This window comes from Ananas comosus, linkage group 5, assembly GCF_001540865.1.
Source record: "Ananas comosus cultivar F153 linkage group 5, ASM154086v1, whole genome shotgun sequence".
Lineage (NCBI taxonomy): Eukaryota > Viridiplantae > Streptophyta > Magnoliopsida > Poales > Bromeliaceae > Ananas > Ananas comosus.
In genome coordinates, this window is record NC_033625.1 from 6640938 (window position 1) to 6652969 (window position 12032).

The 12032-nt window shown below is 37.5% G+C and overlaps 1 protein-coding gene across 1 annotated transcript; it reads left to right on the plus strand.

The window, feature by feature from the left end:
• Positions 614-12032, plus strand: LOC109711024 (putative 1-phosphatidylinositol-3-phosphate 5-kinase FAB1D). Its single transcript, XM_020233898.1, has 13 exons — positions 614-938; positions 1750-1783; positions 2849-2880; positions 3616-4368; positions 4451-4595; positions 5104-5448; positions 5814-6698; positions 7467-7795; positions 8278-8404; positions 8509-8661; positions 8794-10281; positions 10720-10980; positions 11424-12032. Exons 3-13 carry the CDS (start codon positions 2864-2866, stop codon positions 11772-11774), a joined length of 4854 nt encoding a protein of 1617 aa, XP_020089487.1. The 5' UTR covers positions 614-938; positions 1750-1783; positions 2849-2863; the 3' UTR covers positions 11775-12032.

Consider the following 12032-nt stretch of genomic DNA (forward strand, 5'->3'; position numbering starts at 1 on the left):
TTTATCAATTATATCTTAAAATTATTTGACTTATTTATTCATATGTCGGTTGATATAACAAATAAGTACTGTCAGTAAAATCGTTGAATAAGGTAGTGCTCTTTTCGATGGATGTTCAATAAATTATAATATTTTTAGATTAAAAGTTGTTTATAATACGTAGCAAATTATTATTAAAATGAAACCCAAAATGAGAAAAATGAGATGGTTCATAGATGACGTGGTGGACCAGGTTCACGTAGCAGCCCTTTTTCTCACGCAAGCCACCAAATAAATAAATAAATAAATAAATAATAAATTACCTAATTCCCGTTTCCCGTTTCCAGTATCCCGTATATTATTATTATACAAAGAAACAAACGAATACGGCTACGAGGCCGCATTTTTGGCCTCTGTAATCATCCTATCTTACAGTGCAAGTTATTGTCGTTATTAAACCTCTCACTAATTAATTAATTAATTTAATTAAGTAATTAATTATACTTAAAATAATGTTAAAAAAATAACTAATTATTTATTACATAGTGTCCGTGTGGGCCCCACTCTCGACGAACCTTTCCTTCTCTTCTCCGTCCCCCCTCTTCTTCCTCCTCTCTCTCTCTCTCTCTCTCTCTCTCTCTCTCTCTCTCGTCTTCGTTCCCATTTAAACCCCCCGTTCTCGTCTCTCTCATCTTCTCCTCGCCGAATCGAGAGCTCTGAATCGAATCCTCTTCGATCGCTTCCGTGTTCGCATCGGTCGCGTAGATCTCTTGGAGTCGCGGGGGAGTGCGGATCGAGAACGGCGCGCGCTCGGCGCGGGAATCGGTGGTGGTTGGTCTCCGTCTCCTCGCGGAATCGGGCTCCGAATCTTCTTGGATTCGTTAGGTGTTCGAGTCGATCGTGTGGATCTCGTGGAGGAGGCGAAGGGTGTGGATTGTTGTTTGGGTTTTGCCGATTCGGTAAGCGATCGAGCTTCGGGTTCTCCTTCAATTTGTTAATTACTCGAATCGGTCGTGTGTAGAGGGTCGAGAAGAGTGTAGTTGGAGAAGGACGGTTTTGACGCGGGAATTGGTAGTTGTTGTTTGGATTTTGCCGATTAGGTGAGTGGCGGGGCTCTAGATCCTCTTCGATTCGTTGATTGCTCGAAATCGATCGCGTAGTTTAGGAGAAGGAGAGTGTCGTAGGAGAAAGGCGTTTTCAACGCGGGAATTGGTGGTTTTTGTTTGAATTCTGCCGGTTAATTAAGCGATCGAGCTTCAACTCCTTTTCAATTTGTTACTTGTTCGAATCGATGGCGTAGATGAGGAGGAGGAGAGCATAGTAGGACAAAAAGCGTTTTTGATCCGCGAATCGATCGTAGTTCTTAGGATCTTAGCGATTGGGAAAATGATCGAGCTCCAAATCGTCTTCATTTTTTGTTCTTCATTTTTTGTTTCTTTGGATCTTACCAAGTTGGTAAACGATTTTGGTTTGGGGATCTGAGTATACTTAAAGGATGTAGATCGATGCATTGAAAGGGAGAAGAGGAGGTTGAGTTTTGCGGTGTTATTTAGCTGGATTAGTATTTTCTTTGTCTTTTTTTTTTTCTTGTAATTTCTTGGGTATTTGAGGGTTTTGTCTAAGATTCGGGATGTATGGTCCTTGAATTCGATGCAATTATTGACAGATTTGGTGTCGTTCAATTGTGGATCTGATTATTGTTTGTTAGATTACTCGCTTGTGTCTTCTTCCATTTACTTATTTATTTATTTTTTGTCTCTGTCCTCATAGGTTGCTGTCCTCGTCGGGGAATGCTTTTTGAGGGGTGCGTAATCTTTTCCCCCTTTTTTTGAGTTTCTTTTCTTGTTTTTTTCATATATATTGCAACTGAATTTTTTAGGAGAACTAAGTCTCGTTCTCTCGTCTACCTAAATTAATTGGAACATATCTATGTAGGTTTATATTCCCATGCATTAGTAGATTTATAAGGTTCTATATTTTTTTTGTTTTTCTGATAAAAAAAAATCTCCTGGCTCAGAAGACGAATTTTTACCCTCTGTTAATGCCAAGTAGCTCATATTCTATCCACCGCTAGTGATTGATCGTAGTAAATTTCACGAAATTTTTGGTAGGGCCTTAATAAAATTGATTTCTGATCTCTTTAAAATGTTCATTTTATTTTGGCTGTTCAGGCCATCGTAAAAAATGGTTATAATCTGGAACTTGATTGATGAGATTATTGGCTTTTTTTTTTTTTTTTGTGGTTCGAATCACATTTACCAAAGGAATTTGTGCATGCTGCTTTCACCAAGTGCCTATTTGGCCTAATGTTTGGAACAGCTTTTTTTTTTTTTTCCAGATTAAGAACTAGTAACTGGATATTTCAGCCGGTTGAAAATATGAAGCTTTTGCTTGATATGAAGGCAAAATGAAATTCTTACTCCAGAAACAGATGCTCCATTAGAAGCTTTCACTAACATAAAGTCGTTGGGGGTATTTTATTGGAAAAGCTGGTAGTTCTCCAAATAGCTCTACTTCAAAAGCATTTCTATAGAAGCTCCACTTGGGCCAACTAGGACCTAAAGTATGTAGTATTATACGATACCATAGTGTCATATTTTTTGTTCGGACTTCGGACTTTGGAAGAGGAAACACTGGACCAATTATCTATTTGTAATAGTCGCAATAATTAGTTTATTTTTAGTGCGAGAATTGAGAAATGGGATGCACATGACACAAACATTGAAGCTGCTTATTAAGTCTTTTTAACGAGTTCCTTTTTCAAACATGCGCTGTCTTGTGTTATTTATTGATGCAATGATGTATGCTATTTATAATTTTCTTTATTATAAAAGTGAATAAACACTTACTTTTTTTATTTCTTTTACAGGATTCCCTTGTTGAAATGAGTACACTGAGCAGGTAGATATTGTTTCCCTAATGCTCCATGTTCAAATATTGGAGGAGTCTCATTCTCAGCTCTTTGTCTAGATTTGTCTTGTAATAACATGAGATTTTCTTTTATTTTACTTTCATCTTCATAGCAATTCTTATTTGGTCTTTAGCCGCTACATGGGATATAGATATAGAATGCTTTAAAAATGGAATCATTAGGACAATGCGATGATTTAGTTGTTTCAATTTCACTGTAGGAAATCGTGTATTCATTGCATCCAAATATAAGTTTAGAACTCAAGTAGATGGAGGAGAAATACATGAGAAGCACTTCACCCTAGGAATCTATTGTTTTATCAGCAAGGTACATATACTAATTCATAAAACACACCGTGTCGAATGTTTCAGACCATACAGTGTAGTGCATATTTTCACGTTAGGCTCTCAAAGAGTGTACTTGGAATGCATACTCCCAACATCACCCAGAATCCCCTTAACGTTCTGAATACTATGTTCTTGCTGGTTTTCATTCTAATTGCTAAGTTCATCATTTGGCTATGTATTGGTAAGTTGATGTTCACATTTAGATGGTTACTTAGTCTTGTATGAAGACTTTCTACTCTGTTAGGGCTATTGATTTTCTTTTTAAGTGATTTTATGTTATCATGAAGACTATAATTCTGTGTCAAATTTAGTTGGCAAGTGAAGCGATTATTGACAAAACGTTACTGAAAAATCATGAAAAAATTGTGAAACCTGCAGGGAGGAGGAAGTTGAGGTTCTAGACACTGGTCAGAGTCAACTAAACTTACAAAATGTCGATCACCTTAAAGAGAATGGAATTGGAGGTTCAGTTAATGAAGTTGAAGTTCACTCTTCCCACACTATGGCCCCTATAAATAGCAGAATACTTCCCGCATCAGCAGAAGAAAAGTCAAATCCACTACTACTGGAAAATCATCTAGATGGTGATTATGGGGAAGTCGGACACACTAATAATTTATCTAGTGACGGTCACTCCCCAAGTGCTGGTGATGATTCAGATGGAACAGATAATGATACCGACAGCATTAGTCCGCCAATCTCATCTGTTTTTTATGCTGATCCAGACATCTGGATGCCGCCTCAACCAGATGATGCGGAAAATGATGCGGAAAGTGTTGCAAACAACGATGATGATGACTACCAAAGTGATGGTACAAAGTGGGTACAATCAAGTTTCCCAAGTATTGTCGATGAAGAACAACAAAGAAACCACAACCATAAAGAGGAAAGGAAAAGAGCAATGTTGGAAGCTATGAATGGGCAATTCAGGATGCTTGTAGGCCGATTTCTAGCATCTGAGGGTATTGGGTTTCCTGAAAGCGAGAGGAGTGAGAGTTGGCTTGACATTGTGACTTCTTTATCTTGGGAAGCTGCTTTTTTTGTCAGGCCTGATGCCAGCGAGGGGAAGGAAATGGATCCGTGTTCGTACGTGAAGGTGAAATGCATTGCATCTGGTACTCGCCAGCAAAGGTACAGTTTATTTTTGTGGTTTTATTATATCTCATTGATCGAAAAGCCTTACCTTAATTTGTGATATAATATTTGATTACAGTGAAGTGATCAAGGGTTTAGTTTTCAAGAAGAATGCTGCTCATAAGCACATGCCCACCAAATTCAATAACCCTAGACTGCTACTTCTTCGGGGAGTCCTTGGGCACTCTGATGTTGGCTTGTCATCATTCAATTCCATGGAACAGGTAAGCTAGGGCCTAGGATAATTCTTTTTATTCAATAGTCAAAGTTACATGACTGGGAAAAAAGGGAAAATATGTCAAACATCCCTGAACTTTAGCATGGTTTCCCTGAACTTTAGCATGGTTACAGATCGTTATGCAAACTTGGAAAAGTTAAAAGGAGAACTACATGAACAATCTGCCTATTTCAATCACTATCCACAGCTGGTTCCCATCAGTTTTAAAAAACGGTCAGTCACATGAAAGCCGAATGACTCAATGCCCTAAATTAAAGGCCTAAGTTTCTCAGGGTCACTTCACACTTGAAGATCATGTGCTAACACCAATTCCAAAAATAGTGAGAAATTGGGGTTTGAAAATGGCAGATTGTTATGTATTTCTTAACTTTCGAAAAGTTCGGCCGGTGAACTGCAATGGGCTTTAAAGTTCATTGGGAATCTGGATATTATTCCAAAACAGTAATAATACTTAAAACACTGTTCTGATGATTTATTTCTTCTTTTTTAACCAGGAGAAAGACCATTTAGAGAAGTCCATTGGTAAAATGCTGGAAACATGCCATCCCGAAGTCATTCTGGTAGAGAAAACTGTTTCACGTAATATACAAGAACTTCTTCTAAAAGGAGGGGTAACACTGGTTCTTGATATGAAGCTCCATCGTTTGGAAAGAATTGCTCGGTGTCTTGGTTCTCCCATAATTTCCTTTGCTGATGTTCTGATGAAACCAAAGCTGAATAAATGTGACTTCTTCCATATTGAAAAATTTGTGGAGGATCATGATAGTAGTGAAGTTGGAAAGAGGCCTTCCAAAACTTTGATGTTCTTTGAGGGCTTTCCGAAACCTTTGGGATGCACGGTTGGTTCAATCTTCTTATGTTGCCTTACAGCTGCATATTAGTGAAGATATTTTAAAGAAAATGAAAACCTGCATCTAACCCCTCCAATAGTTCAATGTTTAGACTTTGCTCTTACTCCCTTTTGCACCACATTTTCTCTTTGGTATTGTCAGGTAGTCTTAAAACATGATCTTAATCTTTTTATGGGAAAGATCATTTTTAACCGAATATGTGATGGGAAGGGGGTTAATTGCTAATTGTCTAAAGTATATCTCAGGGAAGCAAAGTGTAAATGGTGTCATTTTAGTAGGTTCTCCCATTTTAGCCATTTTTCTCTATTCTCTCTGAGACATTTTATTATCTGATTGCTTGTTTCTTGTTGCAGATATTGCTGAGAGGAGAAAATAGTGAAGAACTAAAAAAGATTAAGCGAGTCATGCATTACACAGTCTTTGCGGCATACCATTTGATCCTTGAAACTTCATTTTTTGCTGATCAAAGGGTGTTTTTAACTGATAAGAACGCGAACAAAGAGGAAAATTCTGTTAGATCTAAAACGAAGCCATTTGTGGCTTCTGATGTTGCTCCTATTCCAGATGTTTCAGGGCCAGAAGGTTCCACTGGTATAGATGCTTCAGTACATGGATTAGATATTCCGATCTCTAATGGCACATTAACAAAATATACCAATGGGGAAACACTGTTAAATTCTTATTCACATCTGGAAGTATCTGCAGTTAATTCTGATAATTGTTTGGCTGGAAAGAGTGTTGGTCATGGTGATGTTGTTGATTCGTCGCTACCACTTAAATGTGAGCCATTACCATCTTCTGTCTCAGAAACTTTAAAGAGCTTTTATGGAGGTCACTTCTGCTTTGATGTGCTTGGTGCAAAGACTGTCGATATACCTGTTCCTTCATCTCCAAAAACAAGTGTTCATCCAGAAGGAACCTGTAAAACTAGTCAAGAAAAGCTGGATGATGAATCCTGCATCATCAACAAGGATGAATCCATTATTAGCAAAAAGGAGGGGCAACAATCAGATGTCATTAGATATTCTGAGAATCAAAGTGCTGACTGCTCTGTAAAAGTGAGAAGCAATGATGAAATTGTGAATATATTAGATCCTAAAAGCATAGTGCTTTTGACGTCTAGTCAGTCTATCAAAAAGGAGGCTGTTTGTGAGCAGGGCCAGTTTTCCCGCATAAATTACTATGGTTTTTTTGATATGTCTCTAGGCCGATATTTTCGAGATATCTTACTTAATCAGGTTTGTTGTTTTATCTCATTGATTATTCTAATGATATGATATGCATCATCATCCATCTAAGCAAAAGCTTCATAAATCCCTTTTGCAACAGGGATTTAAGTGCTCATCGGCATAAGCTGTATCTACCGTGCCATATCGTGCTAACAAGATATCGGTACAATACAGCCTCCATGCCGATGACACAGCTTAAAACTCTCTGTTCTTTAAATTAGTAAATAATTTTCTCAATAAAGTTCAAAAGACTTGATAAAGATATATAATTAGCAATTAGAATATTTTGTTGCTAAAGAAAAAAATATTTCATGCAATTATGTGTTGGCACACTTTTTTTTGTGACCGGCAAACATCTGTACGGTCCGTCATGCACCATGCTGTACTGTGCTGGTAAGTTTTCGGCACAACCTCATTCCACGACACTTAAATTCTTGCTTTGCAATATACTATATGTTGAGGGGTGAATCTTGAAAGTGTACTGCTTTGCATCAACAGTAGTTATCAATGAAAATGCTCTTGAAAGCATTCTTATTGACTTGCCTAATTATAGTAGTTTAATGTCATGTGATTGTCACATGGCATCTTAACGGTGCTTAACAGAAAATCACATGGCATCTTAACAGTGCTTAACAGAAAAATGGCATTTTAACGGCAGTTTACATTTTGAACCTTGGATTGGCAAGGCAAAATCGATCTATGCCTTGGGGTGTTTCTGAAGTTTTTTCCTACTTTTATTAGTGTATTTTCAATAATGAATGCTTGTTATTGTTGTAGAAACACATTTGCTCCTCATGTGGTGACCCTCCGGAGGCTCATGTGTACTCCTACACCCACCGCAATGGCAATATCACTGTTCTTGTCAACCAGCTTCCTCCAGAGAAGTGTTTGTCCGGTGAAAGAGATGGAAAAATTTGGATGTGGACCCGATGTTTAAGATGTGAACCTCAAAGTATGATGAAAACCAGCCCGAGGGTTTCATTTTCTACTGAATCACTAAGTCTTTCCTTTGGGAAGTTCTTGGAACTCGGGTTCTCAAGCCACTTTGCTGCTATAAAGCTTAAATGTGGGCATTCATTGCACAGGGACTGCCTAAGATTTTTTGGGTATGTGCATCATAATTAGATATTTCCTAAAAAATTCTTGAAATTTAGCTCGTAAGATTTGATGCGGGTTTCAATTTCTTCTTGCGAATTCCAGTTATAAAGATTTATTCCCTGAAGATTAATCCTTCTTGGTGTTTCATTATTAGAATTTCAATTTTAACGCTGAAGTTTGACCTCAATTTCAATTTCTTTCCTAAAGTTGTCTTGGTTCTAGTTTCATCCTCAGTTTCAATTATAAAAAAAAAAGAATCTAATAATGGTGCTCATGCATTTTTTTTTTTTTCAAGCAGTAGACGTAAGGAAGGACTCATTCGTTACGCATAACAAACTCCAGGGGCTAAATTGTTATAGTTAAAACTACAATGATGAGATCAAAATCTGGGCCAAATTTTCAAGAACCAAGCTTGTCATTAAAGTATTTGTTACGGGTTGTAGACCTTCTTTAAAGTGGTCATTAATTTTTCGTTTCCCCATCACTTCAGGTTGGGGTCCAAAGTTGCAATGTTCAGGTATTCATCAGTTGAAATATATGCAGCATGTAAGCCACCGGCAACACTTGAGTTCCATAACCCTAACAGACAAGAGTGGCTTATTGAAGAAGCAAGATATGTATGTTTTGCCAAATTATAGTTTGCTTGATGCCTCATACATGAATTTTTTTTTTTTCTGTTTTACTTGTATTTCATAATAACCTTATAATATTACTCTTGAAGGTTCGCGACAGAGGAAACCTGCTCTTCATGAAGGTTGCAGAGAAGTTGGAGGAGTTTAATAGCCTGCTCTCAACGGAATCAACTTTTTCGGCCCATGCTGAAGATTTTTCTGAAGTCACTGAGTTGTTGATGAAAGAAAAAACTGAATTTGAGGTTATTATTCTTATATATATGTTTACTTTTTATATGTGCTAGGCTGCATGACTTTTTTCATGACGATATCTTTATCTAGATGCATAGTATATTTTTTTTACTGGTTTCGTCTCTTCTGCTGTTACCAAACAGGCTTCCGTATTGAAGGTGGTCGATTATAGTGGGAAATCAGGCACAACTGTTGATGAGCTTCTTGATCTGAATTTGCTCTACCAGGATCTCCTTCTCGAGCATTATGTTTGGGACCGTCGTTTGAATCAGCTTCTGCTGTGTAAACAAGTCAAACAAGGAGATGCTGCTTTAACAAGCAAAAGCTCTATAGATAATAAAATATCCGAAGATATCCCTCAAGTTCCAGAAGATTCTAATCATGCCAGTGTGGATGTTGATGAGCCTTCTTATAGTGGAATCAATTATGTTCAAGATAAACAAGACAAGCTTGGGATGGCATTGCCCGAAGTTATTGAAGATATGAGCAGCAAGATTTTTCCAGCTAATGGTATTTCACATTCTAGTGATGGATCAATAAGTGAGGAGAATGTAGCTACAGGAAGTGACAAAGATGATCAAGAAGTATGCATGCCCGTTATAGATAGAAATATGCAGGTGGGCAATTCAATACAAGTTATTGGGGAATCTTTTCTTGGAAATTCAACTGGTTTAGAAGTAAAGACCAATGATTCATTTAATGACGGTGGAACAAATTCCTTAGAATTGAAGAAGGAACATGGATTTCTTCATGACTTGAAATGCAGGTGTGAAGATACAGATAGATGGATTTGGGCTCCATTTTCTGAATCACGACTGGTGTACCGAAAGGAGCTTCAATTTGGTTCTTTGTATAAGTTTAATCTTATCAATTCCTATTGTCCATCCCATCTACCTCCAGTGTGGCAAAATTCTCCAGAGGAAACGAATTTGATGCAATTTACAATTGGCCCTGGTGGTAATGTTTTATCTATATCTGAAGATGAGGTATCAAGTATAATTGCTCATGCCCTAGTAATATCTGAGGACCGCCGCCATTTTTTGGATGCAGTGGTGGATAAGGAAGCAGGGGAAGGCAAAGAAGAATTCATGTCAGCACTAGAGAAATCGCGTAGCTTCAGCTCCGAGAGTTCTGGGAATTCATCTTATTGGTCATCCACAGGATCTTTCGATTTTGAAGGGAACCAATTGTTTAGTAGTTTCTCTTCAGGTTCATATAGTTTCTCATCATCGTCATCTGATGAGTTGAATTCTGGTTCTGACAGCTCATCTTTATTGGTTTCGAATGAACTACATCCCGAAATTCGTATCAATGGGAAAGTTGTCCTAAAGAGTAAATATACAGTTACTTGTATTTGCGCCAAGGAATTTTATAATCTCCGAAAGAAGTGTTGCCCATCAGAACTTGCCTACATATCTTCCCTGAGCCGTTGCAAGAAGTGGGACGCACAAGGTGGAAAGAGCAAGGCTTTCTTTGCAAAGACGATGGATGATAGGTTCATCATTAAGCAAATCAAGAAGACAGAATTTGAGTCCTTTTTGAAGTTTGCCCCTGATTACTTCAAGCATGTTTCTCATACGTTGGACACCAGAAGCCAAACATGCCTTGCTAAAATACTTGGAATATATCAGGTTGCTTTGCTACGATGTTTAAAGGGTTCTACTTTTTATTTGGGGAAAGCTTGAAAAGAAAAGAAAAACATACCATGATTTTTCAAATGTAACACTGTGTGGTAGCCGTAACAAGATATTAATCTAGGCATATGACAGTCATATGATTCATTAGAAGCTACTCTTTAATAAGGATTAGTTCTTTAATCAGACATGTTCTTTATAATGTTTCAATTAGTCTGGTGATTGTCATTGATTAGTTTTAAAGATATTCCTTATGATACATGGACAACAACCATAGGCTAGTGTGGTGTTACACTTTGAATAACCGGGTAGCGAACTGACATCAGACTATATTGTAGTGCTTTTCTTTTGTTTTTTTGTTTTTCGTGGCTTGTAGATTTTTTTTTTCCTTAATTTCTCTGACCTCTTCCTAATTTAATGTTACTTTTGCTGCAGGTCAGGCAAATCAAAAACGGCAAAGAAATAAGGATTGATCTTATGGTGATGGAAAACCTTCTCTTTGGCCGTAATGTCTCACGCACCTACGATCTCAAAGGCGCTGTTTTCTCCCGACATGTTTCTGATTCAAAAGGCACCGGGAAAGTTTTATTGGATCAAAATTTCGTTGAGGACATGCGTCTTTCTCCCATATATGTTGGCGGAAAAAACAAGCATCTTTTACAACGGGCCATCTGGAATGATACAGCTTTTCTTACCGTACGTATTCAGCCAATTTTTTTTACATGGCAACCCACTCTGAAACTAGTGCCATTTGCAGTCTCCCCACTGAAAGTTAAAAGCCCATATTTAACCCTCTCAATGCTTAGACCGTTAAGTATGTCATTCATGTTGCATTTTTCAGTTCAAGGATTGTTAGGTAGTCTTAAAATATGATCTGAAACGCATTACTCTCCTTTTATGGTGGAAAAGATCATATTTTAGGACTTTCTAAAATTTTCTGAATGAAAAATGTGTTGGGAAGGGACTTGAGTGCTACTAGGCTAGATACTATGAGGTTTAAGTTTTGGCTTTTATATCTCAGAATAGCAAAGTGCTAATGGCATTATTTTCAGGGGGGGGTTCTGCATTTTAGATGTTATGCATAGCCTAGATATGATTGTATTTTGGAATTGGAAATTTATAGAATTTCACCCTTGCAGTCAATTAATGTTATGGACTACTCTTTACTTGTGGGAGTGGACAAGCAACGGCATGAGCTTGTATTTGGCATCATAGATTACTTGAGGCAGTATACATGGGACAAACAACTCGAGACTTGGGTGAAAGCTTCGCTCGTCGTTCCTAAGAATGTCTCGCCAACTGTGATTACCCCAAAGGAGTACAGGATAAGATTTAGGAAATTTGTTACCAAATATTTCCTTATTGTTCCGGATGCTCTGAGTTCTGAGCCATGCGTTGTACCTTGTAAATTCTGTACTCATGGCAATTCAAAGTTGCCAAGGGAACTCGACAACAAGCAGATGGAGCAGCCAATTGAAGCTTGCGCGTGAATAATTTTGTACACGATTTCCACTATCACTTGTTATTTTAAAACAAGACACTATGAAGAATCTGTATCTTTATTTTTTTTTTTTTCTTGTTGTTGCCTTATAAAGATTGTATATAGGGAGTTCCTCGCTTACTAGTCCTAAAAAATTTGCAGTTTTTTAGCAAATTAGCGGTCGCAAGTGGGGTCTCCAATATGTGTGTATTATAAGTATTCTTTGTTCATTCATAGTAACCGTAGAGAAAAAAGCAAGTTTATCATA

Coding starts and splice junctions, on each gene's coding strand:
- LOC109711024 (XM_020233898.1), top strand. Junction 8,662..8,793: donor AAGAAAAAACTGAATTTGAG/GTTATTATTCTT, acceptor GTTACCAAACAG/GCTTCCGTATTGAAGGTGGT. Junction 10,981..11,423: donor ATGATACAGCTTTTCTTACC/GTACGTATTCAG, acceptor TCACCCTTGCAG/TCAATTAATGTTATGGACTA.